Raw genomic sequence first — 15,042 nt, 5'->3', positions numbered from 1 at the left:
GCGCTACCTAACAGCACAGGGAGCGACGCTTAGCACATCTGCAGTGCTACATGTGAAACAATTCTGTGTCTGGGAAACTAGTGAGGTGGTGCAGTGTATGTATGCCCTGAGATATTGGGCCCTGCACCTCCTCTGTTACTTAGTCGCTTCACTGGTGGCACCATAATAGTGGGAATTAACCCCCTCCCTGCTGCTCTCCCTCTCTACATGAACTGAGCGCCCGCCCAATGTATAAGGCCTAAATACATAAATTTATGCTTGGACAATCGCCCTGCGTCTCTCCCTATCATCACCTGCTAACAATTTATGGAGCCTTGGAGCATTATCTAATACTATATAAAATCTGGGACTAGAGCCTGTCTCATTTATATCCATAGAGTTGGAGCACGGTTTGCCTATAATTGCTTCTAGCACTAATCTGTGAGATCCTCCTGTGTATACCTGCCATGCAGCATCCTAGAGGAGCAGCGGCTGCTGAAAAACTTAAAAAATTTGCTAAAGATGACTCCCACGAAAATGTACGCAGCCTTAGAAACAACTCTACATCCTCTCAACGCAAGGGTCGCCCCTCTGATGGTACTGGGGAAGAGGAAGAACTGACTCTCAAACAGGCATCGGAGCAGTTAATGCAGGCCATATCTCTCACTAGAGCTTCTCTTATGGAGAAAATAGAGGATGTGCATACTGAGGTGGGCCGCTTGCGACATGATATGCAGACTATGAGGGGGCGTATATCAGAGGTTGAAACGAGGGTGTCTAATATAGAAGACACCATCACTCCTATGGAGGCCAAATTAACCAAAGCCACTGGATCGGTGAATGCTTGGAGGCAAAAAGCAGATGACTTGGAAAATAGACTGCGCCGTAATAATGTCCGAATTATAGGTCTCCCGGAGCGGTCAGAGGGTCAGCAGCCTGAGCAATTTTTGGAGGACTGGCTTAGGTCCACATTGGGAGATGGATTCTCCTCAACTTTTTCGGTGGAAAGAGCCCATAGGGTACCAACAAGGCCCCTCCCTCCTGGAGCTCCACCGCGACCTCTCCTGGCACGTCTTCTTAATTGCAGAGACAGAGATACTATTCTTCGCCTGGCACGACAGAAGGGCCTTATCAAATTCGATAATGCCACCATATCGATTTTTCCAGATTTTTCCGCGGACCTTCAAAAACAGCGTGCAAGATTTGTGGATGTTAAGAAGCAACTTAGAGACAAGAATATTGTTTACTCTATGCTCTACCCAGCTCGGCTCCGTATTGTTCATAAAGGCTCCTCATTATTTTTCACAGACCCAGCGGAGGCATTTGAATGGCTGCGATCTAGCGGAGGACCAACTGTGGAAGACCCCTAACCCAGGTTTCTTGTATATTGGCAATAACATTGAGCTTTCCGTATAGGTGCGGGAAAATCGACAATACCGGACACTGAACTCAGTGAGGGTATCCCCTTTTCAATCTGACTGTGGGAGGATGGAAATACCCTCCCCTACTGTTCAAATTTTCTTGTTTAATTTGGTTTTATGTTTTTGTTTCGGTTATTTATTAGGTAAAGCTGCCGCTAACACTAACTTTATGCCCAGTATGCTGTTGTTGAAATACACCCGAATAATAATGTTATGTATTAACTTTTCCCTTAAGAGTAAATATGGGGACTGAACTTATATGCATGACCTGGAATATCCGAGGCATAAAGACTCCTAGAAAGAGAATCAAAGTATTTTCACAGATAAAAAGATGTCATCCCCATATTGTAGCACTGGTAGAGACACATTTAACGAGGGACACAGTCCGATGTATGCAAAAACCGTGGGTACAATGGTCCCTACATGCTTTCCACACCAGTTATTCAAGAGGGGTCTCTCTACTAGTACACAAAGAGGTCAGATGGGAGGCGAAGGAGGCGAGACGTGATCCAGAGGGTCGTTTTGTTTTTGTACATGCACTCATTAACTCAAGAGAATACGTGTTGTTATGTATCTATAACCCCCCCCCTGCCAATATATCAATTCTCCGTATGGCCCTGGGCTTCTCTTTAAAGTATCCGGAGGCCAATGTCATCTGCATGGGAGACTTTAACTTGACTATGAATCAATCCATAGATAGACTGAGACTAGATGACGCAACATCGGGAGACACTACACCCCAGCCTCCCTCTCAATTAGCATTATTTATGGATGGTAGTGGTTGGCTGGATTTGTGGAGAATGAGTCATCCGGAGATCAAAGGGTATACTTGTCACTCATCCACTAGACAGTCATTATCTCGGATAGATTATATATTTGGGTCGAGTGGATTAGCATTATGGGTGGATAGTATTGAACACGGTAACCGGGGGATTTCGGATCACTCCCCAATTATCCTTAAACTTAAATTTGGACGATCCGATACTAACAGCGGGTCCTGGAAACTGAACCCCTTCTGGTTAAAATTAATAGACTCTAGTGACAGGACGGTTGCTCAGTTAAATACTTTCATTTTGGTACATTCGGAACTCCAGGACTTCGGTTTATTTTGGGACACCCTGAAGGCATATTTAAGGGGATGTCTGTCCTCCACTATCTCCTATATAAAGAGGGCAACGGCGAAAGAGGATGAGGAGATAGAACAAAGACTAAAAGATTCAGAGACCGCTTATATAGCCAATCAGTCCAGTAGTAACAGAATTGAGTGGCTCACCTCCCAAAGACTTTATACCCAACACATGGATGTTAAATCAAAACGTAAACTGTTTTTCACTCGTCAATCTTATTTTGAGTTAGGAAATCAGGCCAGCACACTTCTAGCCTTCTTGGTACGTCAACACAATGCCTCTAATACAATTTTGCAGATCCGGGTGTCTGATGGATCTTTAGTATCCTCTTCTGATGAAATACTTCGAGGCTTTTATGACTATTATACCTTGTTATATAAGTCTAGTAGTGACTCTGATGTTGATGAGTGCCTAGATTATTTATCAGATATAACATTCCCTTCACTAAATCCATCGCAACAAGCCCTTATGGAGGCTGAATTTACTCTGGAAGAGGTGGAGCAGGCTATAGCTGATATGGCAACTGGAAAAGCCCCAGGACCCGATGGGTTCCCCATAGAGTTCTATAGGAAATATCGGGACAAACTAGCCCCCATACTGCTCAAGGTACTTAAAGGAATATGGGAGGGGGAATCTATTCCTGAAACGTTTTATGATGCTAATGTTATAGTACTTAAGAAGGAGGGGAAGGATCCTTTAGATTGTGGATCATATAGACCAATCTCTTTGGTAAATGTGGATTACAAAATTTTTACTAAGATTTTAGCCACTAGACTGAACAAGATCATATTAGACCTCATACATCCGGATCAAACCGGTTTTATGCCGGGGAAAAACACTTCTATAAATATCAGGAGGGTACAATCGGTCATACAATATAGTTCTCTAGAACCAGACAATAAGTGGGCATTGGCTTCGCTAGACGCAGCCAAGGCTTTTGACTCCCTTGAATGGCCCTTCTTAATCGCATGTTTACGGAAATATGGGTTCGGGGAAAAATTTTTGAGAGGGATAGGTACACTGTATGCAAGACCCAGGGCACGAATGGTGGTGAACGGCTTAATGTCTGCATCTTTTTCCTTACATAGGGGAACTCGACAGGGGTGCCCTCTCTCCCCAGCTTTATTTGCCTTGGCGATAGAGGCTCTGGCAATACGAATGAGGTCTTCTGTGGATATTAAAGGGATACATATTGCTGATAGGGTAGATGTCATTGGCCTGTATGCTGATGACATGGTAGTGTTTATGGATCAAACGGAAGACACATTACCAAAAGTAATAACGATGATTGATAGATTCAGTAAATTTTCTGGACTTTATATAAACTGGGGAAAATCTGCTCTGATGCCTCTTTCCCATACCCCAATGCCCTGCCTTGAAACCCTTTCACTGCTACCCATTGTCTCCCAGTTTAAATATTTAGGAATATATATGTCCCAGAGTAGTCACCTAGATTTACATCTTAATATATTCCCGTTACTGGATATGGTTAAATCCAAATTCGCTACCTGGGACAAATTACCATTATCTGTAGCTGGACGCATTAACCTTATAAAGATGATATTACTCCCCAAGTTGAGCTATTGTTTTCAGCATAGTGCAGTTATAATACCTAAGTCTCTCTTCGCAACCCTAAATTCTCTTACTACTTCCTTCATATGGGGAAAGGCTAGGCCTAAGCTTAAATTATCTACTCTACAGAGACCTAAGCAAGGGGGTGGGGCGGCCTTACCAGACTTCTATCTATATTACCTAGCGGGCCAGGCCAAAATGCTGAATATGTGGATGCCCGGGAAGATTCTCCCTAACTCTGAACACCATATTTTGTACTCAGCCAAAGTTGATTGTCCACTGGGTTTTTTGGAAATGGAGAGACCTGCGGTTCCTCATTTACTTCCTTTGCTCCGACTAGCAAGATCAATATGGAGGCAAATTAAAAAATTAATAGGATTTGCTGACATAGCAACTGAAATGCCATTGTGGAATAATGGTTATTTCCCGATACTACTGGGCCATCCGTCCACTAAATTCTGGATATCGTACAGTGTTCTTACAGTGGGTGATTTGTACCAGCAAGGGATCTTTACTTCCTTTGAGCAGTTACAAACTGCTCACAATATACCCAAATCTCAATTTTTCCGTTACCTACAACTAAGGTCAGCCTTCCAATCCCATATGCGGAGTGTAGATACAGGTCGGGCTATTTCAGATTTACCGCTAATAGGTATCCTTAATTCGCAGGGTCCCCAAGGACTTATTTCCTCTCTATATACCTATCTATTATCCATGAATGAGGGATCCACCCTAGATTCCATCAAGGGGAAGTGGGGACGGCTCCTTCCAGACACACTAGGGGAGGAATGGGACGAAATTTTGGAGTCCCCAACTAAAGTCTCCCCATCAGTTAATAATAGGATGACACAATTATACATTATATACCAATCCTATCTGACTCCGACCCGTCTTTTCAAAATGGGTCGTCTACACTCATCTGACTGCCTGAGATGCCATTCCAGCAATGCAGATTTCATACACATGATATGGCAATGTCCTATTGTCTCCCAATTCTGGAATGAGGTAACGACACTATTGACATCACTGATATCTGTTCCTGTCCCACTTGAACCTCTGGTATGTTTATTTGGAGTATGGGAGACGGAGATTTGGGATCATCACACGGGAATTTTTCTGAGGGAGACTCTGTTTTTAGCACGGAAGGTGTTGGCTCTACGGTGGATGGGGGGCTCTTACCCTACTCTTAGAGCGTGGGTCGATTTGGTGAATTCCATTGTTCCATATGAACGGGCATTATATCAGAATAGAGGTAACCCAGCCAAATTTGAGAAGATATGGGGAAGATGGAACTCTTCTTCTCACACTGTTTAGATCAACATAAATTAATAATCATACAAGGAAAGGGTGTCAAATTGTAAGGAACACTAATGGCTTACAGGGCGGAATTTATTTGGAACTCTCTTTTAAATGGCAGCATGTTAGTTTTAGAGGTTTTATTAGAAGATAAGGTAGTTAAAGTTTGAATAAGATATGAACAAATGATTGACATGCGTTGCTTGTAGCCTTAGCAATATCCCAAATATGGTTATATGTAATAATTTTATGTACATTTTGGATGCTGGAGAATATAAGCGAATGTATGTATGACTAATGTTGTAATCAATAAACGAATTTAAAAAAAAAAATTTCAGCAGCTGCTCTCCCTAGTGTTTAAAGGAGAAAATATCAAACTTTTTCAAAAAATTGTTTTACTTTATATAAACAAATTATATGTTTTCTAAAAAAAAATTTAAAACATTAATACTTCACGTTTTTTCAATTGTTGAAATTTCTTTTTTTTTAATTGGCACCTCTCAATAACAGAAAAATTGAGAACTTTTATTTTCTTCCCCTCAGACTCAGATATTATACCTTTATGTATTAATTAATGTTCTTTTTTTGATCATTACATGATGTGAGGGATTTATAAAACCTTTTGTGGGTAGGCTGCCCTTCCTCCATGTGCCCCCTGTGGGATAATTTCTTACAGTGCTGAACTTTGAATAAAAAAGGGAATAATTATTGACTCATATATTAATTGAGGGTCTTGTTATACAAGTAGGATTGAGGATTCAGATTTCTCTCCTTATTTGCAGATAAGACGTTCTATTCAGGCTTCACCCCAACTTTTCGTTTTGGGGAAACATATCCTTTCATGGATTATTTATTGTCAAGTGAAATCTGTAAAGGCAGAATTAGTTCCCTATAAAAACATTTAATTAATCAGTTTTCAGGAGAGAATAAATTCTGGGAATCAGATCTTGGACTTATCTTACACAATGGGAAATAATTGTAAATTCTGCTAATGTTCTTCTCTACGTCACATGGGAGAATGTTCCATGTTATGGTTATTCAGAGGTTGCACCGTGCCCGGCTTTTTTTATGAAGAAGATCAAAAAAAGCACACAAATCTCCAAGGATCCCAAACTTTTGCATCAGCCTATTTTCCTTTTTGTAATTTATAAAATGTAAAAAATGACATTTTTGTGCCTAAAGTACAAAGTGCCATCTTTAACTTTAGCTCTTTTTATACATCATTTTGTCTGCAGTTTGCTTAACTCTTCACAATAACAGTAATTTTGGCCAGGGTGACCAAACTTTTACATGCTACTGTATCTAATAAAAAGAGTACAAATAAAAATTAACTTTTAATGACTAAATAAAATCAGATATATTAAATATTCTAAATGTCCCAAGTGTAACTCAGAGGCGGCAGATCTATCTCATATGTACTGGGATTGCTGGGAAATTAGGGAATTTTGGGAATCGGTTATCACATTTGTTGCTGAGAGGCTGAATTTTGTTTTATCATTTTATTTTTTATAAGAGTCAAGACGGATTGTCCTACTAAGTATCTAATCACTTCAATGTTATCTGCAATGGGAATTATTTTTAAGGCCTGGACAACTTTTAAAAATACAGTATATATTTCTACCAACAGCTTGGGCCAAGTTACACGTCACAATAAATTAATTGCTGCGATAAGTAGAAGTAGTTTAGGAAATATGGGCAAGAATTATTGATTGAAGGGTTTTCTCTTCCTTTTTTCTCCTCTGAATAGGGAAAGGGGTGTCGGGGAAGCATTTAAATAGAAAAAGAAAGGAGAAAAAAATGATAATTGTATTATATTTCTTGTGTTTGCGTCTACTGTTTATATTTGAGAGTATAAATAAAATGGTCTGGTGCCTCGTCATAAAAGCTAGGCCCACCATATGGATTATATTTTTCTTCACGCGATTTTCTATGTTGTCCGCACATTCCACGTACGCTGTAATTTGGCTTTGCAGTATAGAGATCTGGGAAGGTAAGGGTCAGCATCTTCTAATTTCAGGCACTAGGGTGCATTCTCCGGGCTGTAAGCGCTGGCCGGGACAGGTCTCACTCCAACTGAAGAACTTCCAATGCCCAAAGTAATGGGGACAGTTTGGGCTTAGCAGGAGAATGGTGACTGCTTGATTGTTATATGGCCGGACTACACCGAAGATAAAGCAGCCACAGCCAGTGACTGAGAAGAATCTGTGACTTCTCACCTGGGTAGTAATACGTAGGAATCTCCTCTGTACACCACTCATCACCCCTCACATATGTCTCTGTAGTAGTATTATCGGTCAGATCTTCACCCTGAAACAAATGTTGTAAAAGTCACAGCCAGATGGAGAAGTCACATCTATGATCAGCTCTAATCCTGTCATCTCCACCGTTCTCATTACACAAGTATAAAACATATAATACTGGTGGATAAAACAAGGCTGAGCACAAGACCTTCACAGCTGTTTACACATCATAGGGGAGATCTCATGACACCTTCTCTCCATCTACCTGATGATCCTGAGGAACATTGGGATTTTCTTGTTTACAGTTCTGTGGACAAAGATGACGGGGACATCTCTCTGGTGTTGTCCTCTTACTGGATACAACTGGAAGAAACACATACAGATACTGAATTCATTCTTTACATACAGATAATTATAGGCCATGTGTATTTAGTCCTATTACCTGGTGATGTGAGGGGCTGGGGAAACTCCATCATGACATCCTTGTATAGATCTTTGTGTTCTTCTAAATACTCCCACTCCTCCATGGAGAAATAGACGGTGACATCCTGAAACCTTATAGGAACCTGACACATAAAATGATACCTTCATCCCCCCGATCCCTTAATTGCATCTTATAAATAATAGTGGATACGTCTTTCTGAAAAATGCCAGATTGGGCTGCGCCTGCGCAGTGTGGCGCCAGAGTCGGCGAGTGCACATACCGCACTACGGCACCATCTTATAGAAGACACTGTGTTCATGAATTCACACAGTGTCTTCAACAAAATGGTACTGGACATTGTGGGATGCGCACGTGTTGACTCCGGCATCATTTTATTGAAGAATTGTACTATATCAGAATAGCAATGCGCACATGCCGGCCGTCGCCATTATCTCTATGGCCGACGCGTGTGCACTGCTATGTTGACGTTGTAGTACAATACTATATAAATGTACCAATAAAAATGCTCGCCATCCGGGCAAAGAAAGTTAGTTACCATATAATGTCCCAGCAGTGTTAGGTCACCTCACCTCTCCAGTCAGCAGCTCAATCATCTTGTAGGTGAGTTCTAGGATCTTCTGGTCATTGATGTCCTCATGTATCAGGGAGTGAGGTGGAGGCCCCATGATTGGGCTCAGGAATCTTCCCCAACTCTCAGACACAGGGATCTGACAGCGCTCACTAGAGCTCTTCTTCACTACTGTGTAATCCTGGTTATTGAGAGACACATTAATAAATCTCACTACAGACATTTCCAGATCCTAAACTCTCTAGTTCTGTCCATCTCTGATTCCCATAGATAAGAATGATGTAATGTGACGTCATCAGAATCTCTCACCTCTCCAGTAAGCCGGAAGAGGATCTCTTGGGTGAGGTGTATTATCCTCTCCATCATCTGGTCCCTGTTCCTATCCATTCTTGAAGCGTCAGTCAGGAAAATTCTCTTATATAGAAGATCTACGCTGAGAGGATCCGATATTGTAGGGACCTGGATGGGGAGAAAATGACGATGTAACATCATAAAGAATCTCATGTAATAATACAATTACTGGAGATAATAAGGGTAAACAGGAGGCGATAGATCGTGTAGATGTTGTATTCTTAAATCAACATTTGTTGAATTGGTGATCGTTAGCTTGTCCCATTCAGTGGCCATTTTGGTCACTGCTTTAGCCATTCATTTGATGTAGAAATCATATTTGATATGCATTAAAAGGATGAAGTCATCCAAGAACAGACATTCATACAGGAAAGAATAAGTCATAAAGGTGTAAATGAAGGGACTTGCTAACCGCCCAATACTAAAGCCTACACTGTTGCCTGCATATTAGCAGAGGTTGGCACCCTAGAGAATACGATAGTTGCGAATACGATAGATATTCATTACACGTGACATGAGAAATAACTACTTCATGATAAAGACGACATCTTCATCTTCTACTACGGTTTTAGAAACATATCTGGCCAGAATATGTCACTGACTCCATCACCACCGGCCACCTGTATGAACGTTTCCCATCTGCCCCGGGCTGTAATCTCCTATCATGTTAGATCTCATGTCTGATTCACACACAGAAGCTTGAGACATTTTTACTTCCAAAAACACAACTGACAGGATCAATAACTGTTATAAAGTCTTCATGGACAGTGTTGTGGCATTTTTTTATGTTTTTTTTCCTCTGTGTGTTTTATTTTTTTTCCTTGCATTTATCCTCTAGGCTTCCCTATATTACAAGAAAATTGCCAGAAAATAAGCTGGTGTTAAAATTTTACAAAATAAAATTGGCAAGAACAATTTTTATAGAAACCATGGAAAAAGCACAAGACACATGGTGACTCTTTTTTATCAAATGTTAAACATTAAATAAATAAAAAATAAAAAATACTTTTCAGCACCATAACGTTCATGTTTGTCACATGGATAGTATTATTATTATTATTTATTGTTATAGCACCATTTATTCCATGGCGCTTTACATGTGAGGAGGGGTATACATAATAAAAACAAGTACAATATTCTTAAACAATACAAGTCATAACTGGTACATGAGGAGATAGGACCCTGCCCGCAAAGGCTCACAATCTACAAGGGATGGGTGAGAATACATATAGTATGGGCATGGCTGCATCAATAATCCAGGGTATTTAATTATTTGCTTCTGCCAAAAACAACCATAGCATGTACTAAGGTTGTCAGAGTTACAGGACTCCATCCTTGGCCCAATGCCCGACGTCACTATTTGATTAAAAGGCTTAAAAATGGCCTCTGGGCCTGCAACACATGAAAGTCTGTTAGGCCCTGCCAGAGGCAGAGTGTAATAAGATACCTCTTAGGCCCCATACACATTAGACTAAAATCAGGTAAAGCCAGTGATTTGAGCAGGATCGTCTGCCTAATGTATATAGATGTCTTTTGAACGATAATAGGTGAGTGAATCATCAGTTATGTTAAATATCTGAGGCTGACTTTTTCTTCCCCTTAGATACAGATGCTTCTCACAAAATTAGAATAACATCAAAAAGTTAATGTATTTCAGTTCTTCAATACAAAAAGTCATTACAAACAGAATGATCTATTTCAAGTGTTTATTTCTGTTAATGTTGATGATTATTGCTTACAGCCAATTAAAACCCAAAAGTCATTATCTCAGTAAATTAGAATACTTTATAACACCAGCTTGAAAAATTATTTAAAATCCGAAATGTTGGCCTACTGAAATGTATTTTCAGTAAATGCACTCAGTACTTGGTCGAGGCTACTTTTGCATCAAATACTGCATCAATGCGGCATGGAGGCGATCAGCCTGTGGCACTGCTGAGGTATTACGGAAGGGTTATGGAAGCCAAGGTTGCTTTGATAGCAGGCTTCAGCTCGTCTGCATTGTTGGGTCTAGTGTCTCTCTTCCTCTTGACAATACCCCATAGATTCGTGGTTAAGGTCAGGCAAGTTTGCTGGTCAATCAAGACAAGTGATACTGTTGTTTGTAAACCAGGTATTGGTACTTTTGGCAGTGTGGACAGGTACCAAGTCCTGCTGGAGAATTAAATTTCCATCTCAAAAAAGCTTGTTGGCACAGAGAAGCATGAAGTGCTATAAAATTTCCTGGTAGACAGCTGCGTTGACTTTGATCTTGATAAAACACAGTGGACCTACACCAGCAGATGACATGGCACCCCAAACATTCACTGATTGTGGAAACTTCACACTAGGTCTCAAGCAGCTTGGATTTCGTGCCTCTTCACTCTTCCTCCAGACTCTGGGACCTTGATTTCCAAATGAAATGCGAAATTTACTTTCACCTGAAAACAACACTTTGGACCACTGAGCAACAGTCAACTTCTTTTTCTCCTTGACCCAAGTAAGACGCTTCTGGTGTTGTCTATTGGTCATTAGTGGCTTGACACAAGGAATGTGACACTTGTAGCCCATGTCCTGGATACGTCTGTTTGTGGAGGCTCTTGAAGCAATGACTCCAGCAGCAGTCCACTCCTTGTGAATCTCCCCAAAATTTTGGAATGGCCTTTTCTTAACAATCCTTTCAAGGCTGCGGTTATCCCAGTTGCTTGTGCACCTTTTTCTAGCACACTTTTTCTTTCCACTCAACTTTCCATTAATATGCTTGGATACAGCACTCTGTGAACAGCCAGCTTTTTTAGCAATGACTTTTTGTGGCTTACCCTCCTTGTGGAATGTGTCAATGACTGCCTTCTGGACATCTGTCAAATCAGCATTCTTCCCCATGTTTGTGGAGCCTATTGAAACAGACTAAGGGACCTTTTTAACCCCTTCATGACCCAGCCTATTTTGGCCTTAATGACCTTGCCGTTTTTTGCAATTCTGACCAGTGTCCCTTTATGAGGTAATAAGTCAGGAACGCTTCAACGGATCCTAGCGATTCTGAGATTTTTTTTTCGTGACATATTGGGCTTCATGTTAGTAGTAAATTTAGGTCGATAATTTCTGAGTTTATTTGTGAAAAAAACGGAAATTTGGCAAAAAAATTTGGAAAATTTCGCAATTTTCACATTTTGAATTTTTATTCTGTTAAACCAGAGAGTTATGTGACACAAAATAGTTAATAAATAACGTTTCCCACATGTCTACTTTACATCAGCACAATTTTGGAAACAAATTTTTTTTTTTGCTAGGAAGTTATAAGGGTTAAAATTGGACCAGTGATTTCTCATTTTTACAACAAAATTTACAAAACCATTTTTTTAGGGACCACCTCACATTTGAAGTCATTTTGAGGGTTCTATATGGCTGAAAATACCCAAAAGTGACCTCATTCTAAAAACTGCACCCCTCAAGGTGCTCAAAACCACATTCAAGAAGTTTAAGTTTGTTTCACAGCAGCAGAAGCAACATGGAAGTAAAAATGAACATTTAACTTTTTAGTCACAAAAATGATCTTTTAGCAACAATTTTTTTATTTTCCCAAGGGTAAAAGGAGAAACTGGACCACGGACTTTGTTGTCCAATTTGTCCTGAGTACACTGATACCTCATATGTGGGGGTAAACCACTGTTTGGGCACACGGCAGGGCTCGGAAGGGAAGGAGCGCCATTTGACTTTTTGAATGAAAAATTGGCTCCAATCGTTAGCGGACAACCATGTCGCGTTTGGAGAGCCCCCGTTTGCTTAAACATTGGAGCTCCCCCACAAGTGACCCCATTTTGGAAACTAGACCCCCCAAGGAACTTATCTAGAAGCATAGTGAGCACTTTAAACCTCCACTTGCTTCACAAATTGATCCGTAAAAATGAAAAAGTACTTTTTTTTCACAAAAAAATTATTTCAGCCTCAATTTTTTCATTTTCACATGGGCAACAGGATAAAATGGATCCTAAAATTTGTTGGGCAATTTCTCCTGAGTACACCGATACCTCACATGTGGGGGTAAACCACTGTTTGGGCACATGGTAAGGCTCGGAAGGGAAGGAGCGCCATTTGACTTTTTGAATGAAAAATTATCTCCATCGTTAGCGGACACCATGTCGCGTTTGGAAAGCCCCTGTGTGCCTAAACATTGGAGCTCCTCCACAAGTGACCCCATTTTGGAAACTAGACCCCCCAAGGAACTTATCTAGAGGCATAGTGAGCACTTTAAACCCTCAGGTGCGTCACAAATTGATCCACAAAAATGAAAAAGTACTTTTTTTTCACACAAAATTTCTTTTAGCCTCAATTCTTTCATTTTCACATGGGCAACAGGATAAAATGGATCCTAAAATTTGTTGGGCAATTTCTCCTGAGTACGCCGATGCCTCATATGTGGGGGTAAATTAGCTCCAATCGTTAGCGGACACCATGTCGCGTTTGGAGAGCCCCTGTGTGCCTAAACATTGGAGCTCCCCCACAAGTGACCACATTTTGGAAACTAGACCTCCCAAGGAACTAATCTAGATGTGTGGTGAGCACTTTGAACCCCCAAGTGCTTCACAGAAGTTTATACCACAGAGCCGTGAAAATAAAAAATAATTTTTCTTTCCTCAAAAAAGATTTTTAGCCCAGAATTTTTTATTTTCCCAAGGGTAACAGGAGAAATTGGACCCCAAATGTTGTTGTCCAGTTTGTCCTGAGTACGATGATACCCCATATGTGGGGGTAAACCACTGTTTGGGCGCACGGCAGGGCTCAGAAGGGAAGGCACGCCATTTGGCTTTTTGAATGGAAGATTAGCTCCAATCATTAGCGGACACCATGTCGCGTTTGGAGAGCCCCTGTGTGCCTAAAAATTGGAGCTCCCCCACAAGTGACTCCATTTAGGAAACTAGACCTCCCAAGGAACTAATCTAGATGTGTGGTGAGCACTTTCAACCCCCAAGTGCTTCACAGAAGTTTATAACGCAGAGCCATGAAAATAAAAAATAATTTTTCTTTTCTCAAAAATGATTTTTTAGCCCACAATTTTTTATTTTCCCAAGGGTAACAGGAGAAATTGGACCCCAAAAGTTGTTGTCCAGTTTCTCCTGAGTACGCTGATACCCCATATGTGGGGGTAAACCACTGTTTGGGCACAAGTCAGGGCTCGGAAGGGAGGTAGTGACGTTTTGAAATGCAGGCTTTGATGGAGTGGTCTGCGCGCGTCACATTCCATTTGCAGAGCCCCTGATGTGCCTAAACAGTAGAAACCCCCCACAAGTGACCCCATTTTGGAAACTAGACCCCCCAAGAAACTTATCTAGATATGTGGTGAGCACTTTGAACCCCCAAGTGCTTCACAGAAGTTTACAACGCAGAGCCGTGAAAATAAAAAATCATTTTTCTTTCCTTAAAAATGATGTTTTAGCAAGCAATTTTTTATTTTCACAAGGGTAACAGGAGAAATTGGACCCCAATAGTTGTTGCCCAGTTTGTCCTGAGTACGCTGGTACCCCATATGTGGGGGTAAACCACTGTTTGGGCACAAGTCGGGGCTCGGAAGGGAGGTAGTGACGTTTTGAAATGCAGGCTTTGATGGAGTGGTCTGCGTGCGTCACATTCCATTTCCAGAGCCCCTGATGTGCCTAAACAGTAGAAACCCCCACAAGTGACCCCATTTTGGAAACTAGACCCCCCAAGGAACTTATCTAGATGTATAGTGAGCACTTTGAACCCCCAACTGCTTCACAGAAGTTTATAACGCAGAGCCATTAAAATAAAAAATCATTTTTCATTCCTCTAAAATTATGTTTTAGCAAGCAATGTTTTATTTTCGCAAGGGTAACAGGAGAAATTGGACCCCAATAATTGTTGCCCAGTTTGTCCTGAGTATGCTGGTACCCCATATGTGGGGTAAACCACTGTTTAGGCACACGTCGGGGCTCGGAAGGGAGGGAGCACCATTTGACTTTTTGAACGCAAGATTGGCTGGAATTGGATTGGTGGCGCCACGTTGCGTTTGGAGACCCCTGATGTGCCTAAACAGTGGAAACCCCTC

The 15,042-nt window shown here is 41.0% G+C and overlaps 1 protein-coding gene across 1 annotated transcript in view; it reads right to left on the bottom strand.

Annotated features, from left to right (window-relative positions):
• Positions 1-15,042, bottom strand: part of LOC143767492 (uncharacterized) — a 43,918-nt gene that overhangs the window by 11,941 nt on the left and 16,935 nt on the right. The window contains exons 2-6 of the mRNA XM_077255881.1: positions 8,958-9,107; positions 8,650-8,829; positions 8,078-8,201; positions 7,901-7,998; positions 7,612-7,702 (exon numbers count right to left, since the gene is read on the bottom strand). Coding sequence (XP_077111996.1) covers positions 7,612-7,702; positions 7,901-7,998; positions 8,078-8,201; positions 8,650-8,829; positions 8,958-9,107 — 643 coding nt within the window. The remainder of the gene's footprint in view (positions 1-7,611; positions 7,703-7,900; positions 7,999-8,077; positions 8,202-8,649; positions 8,830-8,957; positions 9,108-15,042) is intronic.

This window comes from Ranitomeya variabilis, chromosome 4 (assembly GCF_051348905.1).
Source record: "Ranitomeya variabilis isolate aRanVar5 chromosome 4, aRanVar5.hap1, whole genome shotgun sequence".
Taxonomy (NCBI): domain Eukaryota; kingdom Metazoa; phylum Chordata; class Amphibia; order Anura; family Dendrobatidae; genus Ranitomeya; species Ranitomeya variabilis.
Note: the sequence above shows the minus strand (reverse complement) of the source record. Positions and strands in the feature narration are given on the sequence as shown.